This window comes from Dermacentor andersoni, chromosome 10 (genome assembly GCF_023375885.2).
Source record: "Dermacentor andersoni chromosome 10, qqDerAnde1_hic_scaffold, whole genome shotgun sequence".
Taxonomy (NCBI): Eukaryota; Metazoa; Arthropoda; class Arachnida; order Ixodida; family Ixodidae; genus Dermacentor; species Dermacentor andersoni.
Window position 1 is genome coordinate 105,190,478 of NC_092823.1, and position 13,315 is coordinate 105,203,792.

Sequence of the window (13,315 nt, forward strand, 5' to 3'; positions counted from 1 at the left end):
GGTATCCAATATTAATTTTTTTGCTTTCTTTACATTCCAGAAGGAAGAGGCGCAACATAGCAAGGAAACAAGGAAATTGTCGATCGCCGATCTTCTTGACGACTTTACCTCCACAATAGGTCCCATAGGTATTCATGAAATTTTCTCAGAAATAGACTTCCGAGGAGAAGCCGGGTGCGTAAAAACACATGATCAAACACAAAGAGATCTCAGCGTAGAGGGCACCTACGGGGTACAGGGTGATGACCCAGACAGGCCAGCCAGTGGTCTCATCAACGGCTTAGTTGCTTCAGAACGAGAAAGCAATACAACATTCCAGAACACATCTCGGTCACACCATTTGGGACCCTCAGCAGATGAACCAATGAACTATCTAGCAGCAACGAAAGCTAGCAGTCATAGCACTGTAGTCGAACAGCCTTGTCGACTGACGTACACAGAAGCAGGGAAAGTGCCCAACCCGATGCCTACTACAACAGGAGCATTTAATCATGGTCGAGAGGATGGTCAAAAGAGCTGTCACCAAAAGCGCGGAAGCTATGAGGTCAGTGATACCTGTTCCTACAAAACACGAAGCAGTATTTGCGAGGATAAGCCCGCGTATTCTGTGGTGGCAGAAGGCAGAAAAATGAATCCACGCAGTGTCACTGGGTACATGCCTGGAGAAGTACCTTCGAGTCAACAGCCGAATAAAGGTTTTTCCTCTGAAACCAAAAAGGAAGACAGCAAACCAAACTATGTTACGGGTTCCCCTGTACCCAGAAGCTTTAGCGAAGAAGTCCCTCCTACTCTATTGAATTCACAACACGAAAAAAACGAAATTGTCCAAGCGGATGCTCTGGGAAGTGCAAACGCGAACTACGAGAGGTCACGAGGAATATCATCGCAAACTTCACGGATAGAGCACTTCCGAGAAAAAGGCGGGTACGTAAAAACGCCAGATCAAACACAACAAGAACTCAGCGAGGGCACCTACGAGAGACAGTGTGATGAAACAGGAAGGTCAGTCCGTGGACTCGGCAGTGGCTTTGTTTCTTCTGAGCAAAAAAGCTACACAGCATTCGAGAACGCAACTCCATCACACCATTCAGGACCCTCAGCAGATGAACCAATGAAGTATCTAGCAGCAACGAAAGCTACCAGTCATAGCTCTGGAGACAAGGAGCCTTGCCGAAGGACGTGCGCAGAGGCATTTAAAGAGTCCAACCAGACGCCTGCTACAACAGGAGCATTTAATGATGACCCGGACGATGAGCAAGAAAGCTGTCACCTAAAAAGCGGCAGCCATGAGGTCAGTGATACCTGTTCCTACAATACACGAAGCAGTATTTGTGAAGGCAAGCCCGCGTATTCTGCGGCGGCAGAGGATAGTAATATCAATCCACACAGTTTTGCTGGACACATAGCTGGAGGAGTACCTTCCAGTCATCAGCCGAATAAAGGTGTTTCCTTTGAAACCACAAAGGAAGACAGCAAACCAAACTATTTTACGGGTTCCCCTGTACCCGGAATCTTTAGCAAAGAAGTCCCTCCTACTCTATTGAATGCACAACATGAAGAAAACGAAATCATCCAAGCGGACGCTCTAGGAAGTGCAAACACGAAGTATGAGACGTCACGAGGAATATCATCGCAATATCCACGGATAGAGCGCTTCCGTGAAAAAGGCGCGTACGTAAAAACGCATGATCAAACACAACAGGAAAGCAGCGAGGGCACCTATGAGAGACAGTGTGATGAAACAGAAAGATCACTCAGTGGACTCGACAGTGGCTTAGTTTCTTCCGAACAAAAAAGCAACACAGCGTTCCAGAACGCAACTCCATCACACCATTCAGGACCCTCAGCAGATGAACCAATGAAGTATCTAGCACCAACAAAAGCTAGCAGCCATAGCACCGGAGGCAAGGAGCCTCGCCGAATGACATTCGCAGAGGTAGTCAAAAAGTCCTATCCGACACCTACTGCAACAGCAGCATTTACTCATGACCGAGACGATGGCCACGAGAGCTGTCACCGAAAACGCGGAAGCTATGTGGTCAGCGACTCCTATGCTTACAAAATAGGACGAAGCGACATTTGTGAGGACAAGCCGGCGAATTCTGTGGTGTCAGAGGATAGACAAATCTTTTCAAAAGCAATCGCTGGACACATTGGCGGAGGAGCACGTTTGTGTCGTCAACCGAATAAGGGTTTTTCCACTGAAACCACAGATGAAGATATCAAACCAACGTGTGTTACCGGTTCCCCTCTACCCGGCAGCTCAAGCGAAGAAGTCCCTCCTACTCCACTTAACTTACAACGCCAAGATAACGAAATCCGCCAAGTGGATGCTCTGAGAAGCAGCACAACGAAGTATGAGAGGTCAGGAAGACGACCATCGCAGAATGCATGGATAGTTTCGAACAGCAGTATGACGCAAAAACACGACAACATTGGGGTTAGAGAAGAGCGCAGAGCAGGGCTGACCAACACAGAAACCCGATGCACCCCGAGGAAGGCAGTGGCTTCTTTCAGTCATCCAGAACCTACGGAAAAATCGCCTGTAGGTACCTTTTACACGGCGAAGGTAAATCTAGAAATGAAAAGCACTGAAAAGCATGGAACAGCAAACTTTCCTGAGCGCTTGGACTTTTATTCTTGCGCCAGTTGTAATGATAGCTGGGAAGAGAATGACGATCATTTGAAGCCTAAGGCGTCAAAGCATTGCTATGAATCTAGGTCAAACAACCAAAAGCCCTCTCAAGGCAGCTGGAATAGATGTCAAAACTCTGAAATTTCACAAGCTTGCGATGAAGACCAGGCAAAAGTAGAGAAAAGCGCGTGCAGCGAAGCAGACACCATCGCTACAGTACAAGATTCCACCCATCTAAAAAACGACGTTGACCCTACAGCTCCTGCTCCTGAATTTGAAGCGTCGACGTACGATCAACTAAAATCTAAAGGGACTGGACGGGGTAAATTTCAGAAAAACATTCCTTGTTCACTGCAACTTACATGTGATGGCGACACTTTCGCAGACTTGCATCGCGCGCATACTGTACAGCGCAGTTCCCAGCAGCTTTACTCGCAAGCAGCAGATTCTCCAATGAATACTTGCAGCCGAATTCTGGAACAAGCGGAGCAGAGTGTCAACGATGTGGCCAAAAATCAGGAGAATTAATTTAGCGGATATTTGTCAAGTCTGGAGACAGAAGTTTGACAAACTGGGGAATAACCACAGGGAGTCAAATGAAAGCACTCGTTTAACGGCGAAAAAGAGGCTACCTTTGCGTACCCCTCAGCACCAATCTAAATATGCGTCTAGCCACCATCCCTTTCACATACACGCGTGAAGATTACGAAAGCTGAGAAGTGCAAAATATTTTTATTCTTATTACTGATAGACGACGAACCATCTTGAAAAGTATAACTACAAGCATTCGTTCATTCACTCAGACGGTTTCGTAAGTTCACTACTTCTTTAACAACTTGGCTTTGAACTATGATCTCTAAGTGACAGCATGCTGAGGTGTTGTGGGCCATAATTTCCATGGGACATTCCACTGTCCGAAATATTTGCCATTTGTTTTTTAACTTTGCACGCAGATGAATAAACCCCAATCACGACTGGACCTATTCGACATAGTCAGTGTACGCTTTCATCAGTGGTTCTCAGTGGAGCATTTGCATACATTTCTCTTCGTGAATTGTGTAGCCCTGTTATAAGTGCACCAAGACACACAAATGAAAAAATGTAACCTTAGAACTTCGCAGCAATGCTCTAAATAATGCAGAGATTGCGCTGTAGTGTATATGGCCGCCTTCACTCAAGAGGTGATACAGTTTTTTGCTGTGTCATGTGCGCTTTTTTTTAATTGCGCAACAGCAAAATATTATGTGATGAACTTGATATCTGCACCCATTTGCCGCCCTCCTGCCTAGTATGACAGCCTAAAGGAACGGACGAGAATTATCGCTCTTCAAGCACTCTTAACCTGGTTCCACATAAATTGAACAAAGTAGAACCTTCTTAATTACATTTCGCTTATTTCGTGGAACCTATGCGCAACATGAATAAGATATTCGACTTATCTAAGGGACTTATGGGGAATGATAGTAGGAGTGACACATAGCAGCTGAAACTCAAGAATGTTAGCACCCGTTCATTCCACTTAGTTAGTAGAAGACTTTTGCGTATACATTCCACTAACATAGGGGGACTACATGCGTAATGAGGTTTAGAATGTACGTGTCATCTTTCTAGCCTATGCAGTATACATAAAGTTCTTGTAAAAGCTAAGTACTCAAAGGTCTTCTTTATATGGTTAGGCGCCTTTCGTCGATGTGTGGTGTACCCTGACGCCACCTGATGCCTTGATTTCACTTTCAATGTTTGTAACGTGTCTCATTTAAAGCCTGTGATATTTGGCAGAAATGGCAAAGGAGAAGCTAATGATCAAAATTTCCTACCGAGGTGGTGGGGGAGGGGGTGCGCAAGGAGGGGGATGGCTAGCTCTCGCTGCTGTAAAGGTGTAACGTATAGATATCGAATGCTGGTTCATATTTAAGATCAGGACTGCTGTTTAAATAATCAAATTCCCTTTACTAGAGTGACAGACTTCGAGAGATGCGTAACGTGAAATTTGAAGCGCTCGTAAATTTTACAGGAAAGCAGTACGGGCCCTTCCTGTGGAATGCGGAAAGGCAAAGATCCTTTAAAAATGAAGAGGTGGGCCTCAGTAACACATTTCACCATGGAGAAAGAGAGAGAAAGCATTTATTTGGACCATCAAGGTCGTTACTCTTGAGGTCGAGTGGGTGGTATCCTCATTCCAGGAGTCCACTGGCCATGGCTGCTCGACGTACTTGCTGGATATCAAGGAAAGCGTCTGCTTTTGAGCGCGTGTTCCCAATAGAACACGCATGTCTTACGTACAGTATATGGACCAAACCATGAGTGGATCTATGAGACTTTGTCGCCCAATTAATATACTTTGCTTTTGGTAATCACTGACACAAATGAAGAGTGTTCGAGAACGCATATAGGTTTCTGCAAAAATTACTAGAAAGAAGTCTTGCGCTACTATCCATGAGAGTTGCAATCATGGCGGTTCAGCGAGAATGAAAATGAGGGCTAGCACAAAGATTTACATAAAGTTCTTCCTTGTGGCCTCAATAAAATTGGTAAGTTTGCAAAATAATGATTTTCTACATAATATTGCCATAAAGGTGGAACAATGGGCGATGGTTGTGCTGAGGCGCATAGTCTTCTTGCTTTCTGTGTTTGGAAAAATAAGAATGGTTTGAGCCTTAGGCCCATAAAGGCAGATAAAATGTAAACAAAAGCACAAGAGGGTTGGACGCCACAAGCACGAAGGCCAGGCTGATCTTTGTACTAACCATCATTCTCGTGGCAGATTAATAATCATGGTGCTACAGTTCCTTCTAGTTATTACAACATTCTATGTAGGGATGAGCACAGTGTGTTGAGGATTAGGTCACTTATTAACATCCTCTAAGTGTAACGTTTATAATTAGGGGTGTGCGAATATTGAAATTTTCGAATACGAATCGAATACAAATGGGGCGAAAAACTGTCCTCGAATATCGAATCGAATATCGAATATATGTGTAGTATTAAAAAATTGCAAAACGAGGTAACAATAGCTTTATTATCCTTTTAAAAATAATATTGCATTTTACGAGGCTGCTTCAGGTTAAAGAGGCATTCATTATAGGTAATGCATTCAGGTAATGTCAGGTAATGCTCTGTCAGGTAAACGCTTGTTACAGATTATCGCGAAGGAAAATTGACTGCTCAACATGTTCAGAAAGTAAGGGCTCTCTATGCACTGTGACAACATTTGTCCAGGTAACATTTTCTAGGTGCATATTTTATTGCGCATACTTACAAAGCCCGAAAGTACATCATATATTGTTATGAAAGAGCCCTGGAATAAAGCATGGTAAAAAAAATTGAAACTGATCATGTCTGACGGGCCTGGTGCAGATAGACTGGAACAGAGCGTACACATTCATAGTAAGGTTCGTTACAGCACTTAAGATCCCAGTGCTGTAACGCTGTGTCGTCGTTTTGTACCTTCTTTTGTCCCTGTTTTGTGTTGCGCTGTAACGAACCTTACTATGAATCCCAACAAACTGGCCCAACTTGCCATCTTGATGCAGATCATACAGATAATGCGCGGATCATGTGAAGCTCTCAGTGAATAAACATGTTTTTAGGAGAATGTGGAGCAAGCATATAATTCGTTAATTGCTAAATTATTCACGGTCTGTCCGAATATTCGCCGTTTCGACCATTATTCGGCCATCCTCGAGTATTCGGGAATTTACGAATATGCATTTCTCGAATCGAATACGCTTCACATAAGAAAAATATTCGATTCGTATTCGAAATTTCGAATATTCGCACACCCCTATTTATAATGGTTCGTATTTGAACGTTTTTACCAGCTATACGCTTTAAATTACTTTGTTCAAGACCATGTTAAATGGTAAAGCAGCCGTACTGACTTTGATGCCATGAATGAACAAGTGCGAACATTATACGCAAAGAATGTGCCCAGACACACCAACGCTCATTAGCTATGTCTGTGTATGTTTGTCGGTGTTTTTATATCTGCAGTGGTTGCGTACAATTTCTTCGCTTGCTCTGCCATGGCCTCAAAGCACCAGCTCGCCCAGCAAGAAGTTGCACTGGCTATGCTACCGGTTCTCTCACGTCTACACTCTAAGAACAGTGGCACCCTTTGGGTTGGATATTCGCCACACAACAAAAATCGCCATCTGCATTGCTTGCCAGAATGGCCACAATTAGTACATGACCGGGGCAGTTGGAGAAGTATGGGAGAGGCCCTTGCCCTGCAGTTGGCGTAGGCAGGCTGATGATGATGATGATGCATTGCTGGCATTTCCTTTCCTGAAAACGCTGCGCTGGTTAGTTTCCTGTGGGAAATGCTCGGTCAGGCTGATAACGCGCATGCCGTTCGTGATTTCGAAGCATCGGGCTCGATGCGTTAAAATAGATGCGGGCAAGACAGACGACGATTATTGTTGTGTGGCAAATATACACCTTAATAGGCGGGGTTGTTTTTAAAGTGTAACTAATCAGGTTGATGTCACAGTTTCGCTTGAAAGGCGAAGCATCGAGTGCGATAGCAAATTAATAAACAGCTATACCAAGTAAGGAGAACATTTTTATTGTCCGTATAAACTTGTGAACTTTCGCTTACTAACAAAATGAACAGAGACGTTCTCACGCGCACAGGCAAACACATCTTACTCGATCACCGCGGACACTGGCTGTCAGAGCGCTAGCGTCATTAACAGCTGCAGCACCAGTGAGGGAGTTGACCTTTGGGCATGAACACAGCGCACATAAAGCCATCAGCACTCGGCGCTCCTATGTACTCTGTACCCATCGCAGATTGGTTTCGAGATGGGCCCCACGCGCCTGCGCTCAGCCACACCATACGCAGTAGAAGCGTAGAAGCAGCAGAAGTAAGAACTCTGCGCAAGCTGCGGCAGTTTGACGGGGCCACGGAGGTGAGGGGAGCCAACTAAGAGCCAACACCCGTCTGTCGGATCCGAACGGAGGACCTGTGTCACAAGGAACCCGATGCTGTAACCATTTGTTCACGGACGCTGTCCCAAACAGCAGCGCGCCTCGTAATAAGAGGGTAGTTTTAGCCCCTAACACCCCAGAAATTGTTTACCATGCATTACCCCTCACGATACGCATAATGTGGGCAGATACCGAAAATTGTGAAGTCAAAAAATGTAAGCCGCTACCGAACAAATGACAGGCAAGAATGTGCACAGATTCTGAAGACATTCCAGTAAAAAGATTAGCAGTCCGGTGCTACTTCCACTTCCCTCACGCGAGAGGTGATGCGATAGCGGGACGTGTGCAATGCATCCGCGCATATCCCACCCCAGACTTGCTCTGGAAGCCTTCTTCTTTCATCAACTTCAACTGCAGGCATATTCGTCTTCTAACTTTATTAATAACACCGTCATGTTTTATTGACACGCACAAAATGACGCAGAGCAACTCTTTCAAAGGGCTTCGAAAACCCACCGTGGCAAGCTAAATCTTGTAGCGGACGCCGATTCGATTAGACGCCTGCTAGCGAGAAGGCGCCTTACCAATTATGAATAACTCTGACGTTTGCGGCATCGCCGGAGTATTGGTATGGTGAAACGTAATGAACAGGAAAAGAAATTTCACATTATTCTTTACACAGATTTTCATACGATTACTAGAGATAGCTGTGGCGCAAGTGTCTATCGTGGCTGCACGCAAGGCAGTTTGGCCATGATGGTAATTATGTGTGCCACACGGATTTGGTTGAATTTTCTCCTTCTGGCAATAAATGGCTTCGTGACTTTGGAAAGTCATCATATTTAAGAAAGTACTCCGTTATGAATAATTCAACAAGCATTTTTAAAATTGGATGACATCAAGAGTGGACCACAGGACCGCTGCCACAGAAGCCCGACACTGAAACCATTACGTCAAGGATGCATGGACAAGTGGAACCACTGCAATTATCAGCGATTATGCGTGCTTGCATGGTGTAAATACCTTCCGCAATAAAACAGTATTATTTCCCTCGTAATTTCGTACAGGTTGTACCCAGATGTAACGTAATAAACGAAGCCACAAAAATATCTGAAGCCCCAACCACGAAGATCAGACAAATGCATGTACTACCCCTCATTCTTGCGGTGGGTGAACGATCGCATCGTCAGGGTTTCCTCTAGTAATTATTATAGAAAACTCCAACATTTCTTGGCATATTCATGCCATAGAGTGAAAGAATATCCCATACTACTAATGCTTCCCTTGGTGGTTCAGAGATCTCAGGTTCACCATTTTATTCTACTAATTGTAGCGTGAAACGTGATACAGTTGAACTGCAACGAGCTAAAAAAAAAAGCTGGACGTGCTTTGCCAATGAATGCAGGTCAAATGTTAGAAAAATTCGTATATACCGATGACTCTTCAGGGGGCCGAAATATTCTAGCGCAAGATTTTTGTCCACTGTGTAACTCAATAGTTGAAACGGACTTTCCTTTGTTTTCTTGTCTCGATAAGTAAACGGAACCGTTTGCTTTCGGAAGCCGATGGCGTCAAATAACCGGGCGGTGGCCTCCCACCTTTCCTGATCATGCGCGAGCTTCTGCTGGTAAAGTCGTGGCAAGCCGGCCATAAAGTACCATAGTAAACTCAAAGAGTGGACATTCCCATAGGCGCCTGCGGCCGACTTTGGCTCTCAGCGCACCCAGCGGAATCGGCGAAACGTAGCAGCCTCCAAGATTGTCGCGCACGCCGCTGAATCTCGGAAGCCCTAGGTTTAGTTTCATTTCTTTTATTTTTTTGTAACCCATGACGTTGCTCAAGTGGAGTGATTTCATGCAGGTGCTTGTGCCGCTGTTTATATGTTGTGACGACGTGACAAGAGCGCGAAGGTGTTTCACTTCATGTTAGTTTCACTTAAAAACACATTTGCTGTTTCAAGCTATAGCTTTGCGCAGCTATCATGCCAACTATTCAGGAAGTATAACTTTTTCGCTTATGATATCGTACGTCTAGTAACTCACGCCAAAAGGTGTATCGTAAATAAATGTGCCGCGTTCCTTAAATATAAATCAACTTGCCGCACAGTCACGAACACGAAAATAGCAGGCAACAATTTATTGCAGCAAGATTGTCAGAGGCAAATACATGAAAACGGGAAAGAAATGGCGAAATTCAAGTAATATGGGTGTCACACAGCGCACATTTAAATGCGATAATGCGCAATCCGATTTGAATTTCTCGGCCGCGATTGGTTCTTTTGTGCAAGCTGCGCGATGGAGCCAATAGCAGTCGAAAATTTCGATCTGGATCGGGCTTGATCGCGATCGAAAGTGGTCCTGTGACACCGGTATAATGGAAATAGTCGGAAATTAATGGCGTGATGGCAATAACTTTACACAAGCAAAACACATAGAAGACGTGTTGCAACTATCCAGATAATGGAAATAAAGACTGCATATACACGCCAGCAATTAATTTGCTATAAAAGGGATTGTTTTAGGAGGAAAAGAATATGACGTTTTTTCTTGTACTTCTGCGAAAGAGGGTGAATTAGGGTAGCAAAATTATGTCGATGGTTGCGTGCCGAAATAAAATGGCTGCAAAAATAATCGAGCACAAACCAACCACCTCATCTCGAATGTGTAACCCAGTGTGTCCGTCATTAAACAGCTGCAATTAAGCACTTTGTGTTGGGGGTCTTCAGCTGCTGTCTTCGAAGTCTTGCAATCGTCTTCTGATACTTGGAATATTGCCCTTGAGTATGCATGATGTCCTTTGGCTGTACAGTGCATTTTGAGGAAATGGTGGAGATTCCTGCAATACGTAAAACGACAGACAGAAGGTAAGCAATACTGGAGGCTTCAAAGCTACTGAATGTAGACGCCACGTTCCTTCGTATAAGCAATACTGGAGCCTGCAAAGCTTTATAATGGAGATGCTGGGTTCCTTCATGTAATGCGTTTTTTTCGTTTGGTTAAGGAAGCACTGTTATAAACGATAAGAAACAAGGAACTTTCTACGGTAACGACTCCGCACACAATTAAATCATGAAAACACTTATCTTCAGCCCAATGCAAAAAAAAAAGAACCGCTAGCAACGCACGAGCACACATTGCCTTCTAAAGAGGTTAAGAGAGCGCGAATTATTGCCATACTGCAAATATTGCATGTGTACCGCTTTAGAAATAGCTACAGTTCTATTGCAAAAGCAGAGCACCATACTTTTTTCAGAAGCCACTGCACGTAACATAAGGCTCTCTGCCCCGAACGGCATGTGTTCACAGGCCGCATTCCTTAACGAACCATTTTATTTTTTAACTTCGTCTTTCTATCGAACATGCCTGGCAGCTAGGACGCTGCCGCGTTGCTGTTATCGCTAACATCACCACTAATTGCTGCGCATAAAAAAAGAATCTGAAATGAAAGTCAACGTAGCAATTGGGCAGCAGCTGTTCATGGCTGCAAGGCCGCCGTCCCTCATTCATGCGGCTAACAGTGACACGACGAAATGCGAAGAGAATAAGTCGTTAACAAGTCGCAAAAGAACTTGCTGTGGCCTTACCATGAAACAGCGACGAAGCAGACGCTGGCAGAACCCAACATTGGTGCTCAGGTGCATTTTACAGAAAGAGCCCGTCGGCGCGGCCTGACTAGGCTTCGCACGTGTTGGGTGGTGCCCAGTGGTCGTGCAGCCTGTCAAGCTGCTAGCCGCAGCCACAGCCACAGCCGCATTTATTTTTTTGTGTGTGTGCTCTGCCACCTAGAAGAATCGGCGAACATCCATAGCCCGGCCGCGAAACGCCGCGAGTGTCCAGTCTTGTCGTTTACTCTGTTACTCTATGAGCAGGCCTTATCGAAACGCGTTTCGATGGCAACAATGTCGTTCGCCGATAGAAGGCTCTCGGCGGCGGAGGCGTAGACCAGCAAACGTGAGATAACCCAACAGGGGCGCGCAAGCCTTCTTGGAGGAATATTTCGGAACCTAGGAGAAAAGGTAAGCATTTGTTTTGCAGAACTTTCGCTGTTGTGGAACGTGGTACTCGTTGATCAATACGTGGCTGGCCCTTGTTACGTTCGGCGTGTAACACCCGGGGCAAAAAGGATGCTCGAAAGACCTTGCTCAACCGAAACGGAGGATGGATTCCGAATTTGTTATAATTGTCTCGAATGGTTGCCGGTCTGGCGGATGCCCCGCAGTGTTTACAGGGCCCTTTGTGTGTGCGTGAAAAACCTTTCCGCGAGCTGTCCGATTGTAGGGGAGACCCTTTTCGGTGAACCAACGTCGCCTAGAAGAAAGAGCAGCGGGAAAGCAACGATGGGGACTCAGTGCATGTCACGTTGCGTCGACGTGAGCAAGATTCCGCCTACGATTTTAGTGGGCCTATTTAGGGGGTCTCGCAATGTATCTTTCAATTCATTCATTCTCTTCTTCTATAACCTGCACGAACCATTGAATAAACAGTCCAAGTTTCCCACTAGAAGTTGTCTCGTCCTTGCATAGTCGCCATGGTCTACCGGACGCCTGCAGCCCGCCGACAACGCCCCATTACCCAATAGTAACGCCGGTCGAGGTTCGAGAAATGGCATGTAATCAGAAAGGCTGGCCAGGTACAGCTTGGCGAGAAATGTCGCTGGTCATTGCTACATATCTCGCATTACTCACTGGGGATATTGCTCATGCGGAGTTATTTAGGAATTACCGTTTTGTATGATTGTGTATCCACCGCATGTGCCTATCCACCTCGCATGCGGTAGATACGCAAAAGGAAATTCGCGAAAGTTTATTTGATAGTGACCATGGTAGCTCATAGTGGTACGACAGATTGACTGGTGATAGCGGCGATGCAGCAGGGAGGGTAAGCAAGGCATATACTCGACTATTCGTACACCTGAGCGTCCTATGAGCTGAGATCGACGGTGTGTCAACAGGTGTCAGTCAGCCACGTGTCTTGCACTAAGGCAATCAGCAGCTGTTGCAATCGATTCCCGATTACCGCGGGCCCTCCGCTGTCTCGCGGCAGCCTGTAATGGTAATCTGTAAAAACTGCATAATTGGAAATAGTTTTGCAACGCCCATGCACGAATTTCGCACTTTGACGTGTGGGCTACCATCCGCGTAGCATCTGCACTTCACGTTAAACACCATGCAGTGATGTCACACTTTGGCCGTCTGTCCCCGTGCCTGCAGGGTAGATCCCCCTTTCACCTCAAAAGTAATCTTACGTTTCTTGAAGTTTTTTCTGGTTCACAACGAATGATTAAGCTGTTAACAAGAAATGGCCCGTCTTCTTTTATGGTGATGGCCACTCATATGATCAAGAACTCGGTCGTTATTAATCAGTAACATTTAGCATACAAAATAAGTGCAGCTTTGAGTACATACTTGTTTCCGGATATTGTTCAAATCTATTATTCGAGATTTTTCTCATACAGTTCACAAATAAAATTCAGACCCACGACAGGAAATTCCCATCCATAATATATTCAGTCGACAAACATTCGCTAGTAAACCTTGAAAGGGAATATTCATACGTCATATTTTCCTTCGCCAATGTGCTCAACCGGTTGTTACATTAACAGAACGGATTTTCAACGTAATGCGACTGTAAGACAACTTGTGTTTTTGGGAGCTGAGTACTTATACCAACTTCATCACATCAGTTCCGCTGCGATGACCTAAAACAGGAACGAGGTTGCCCTTTGGGGTATCTCGGTAATTACAACGTA

The 13,315-nt window shown here is 45.1% G+C and overlaps 1 protein-coding gene and 1 long non-coding RNA gene across 7 annotated transcripts in view; one reads left to right on the forward strand and one right to left on the reverse strand.

The window, feature by feature from the left end:
* The window catches only part of LOC126544574 (uncharacterized), a 235,665-nt gene that overhangs the window by 41,977 nt on the left and 180,373 nt on the right, over nucleotides 1-13,315 (forward strand). For 2 of the 6 annotated variants that reach the window (XM_055077732.2, XM_055077733.2), the window contains one exon: nucleotides 41-3,614. The exons of the other annotated variants lie outside the window; for them this stretch is intronic. In XM_055077732.2, the coding sequence (XP_054933707.1) occupies nucleotides 41-3,163 (3,123 nt within the window). In that variant the 3' untranslated portion in view covers nucleotides 3,164-3,614. Of the gene's footprint in view, nucleotides 1-40; nucleotides 3,615-13,315 lie in introns of those variants that run through there. 6 annotated transcript variants of the gene reach the window in all.
* On the reverse strand, nucleotides 9,689-11,382 carry LOC129387929 (uncharacterized). Its single transcript, XR_008615082.1, has 2 exons — nucleotides 11,151-11,382; nucleotides 9,689-10,402 (listed from the first exon to the last, which is right to left on the reverse strand). It is a non-coding gene; the product is annotated as an uncharacterized lncRNA (long non-coding RNA).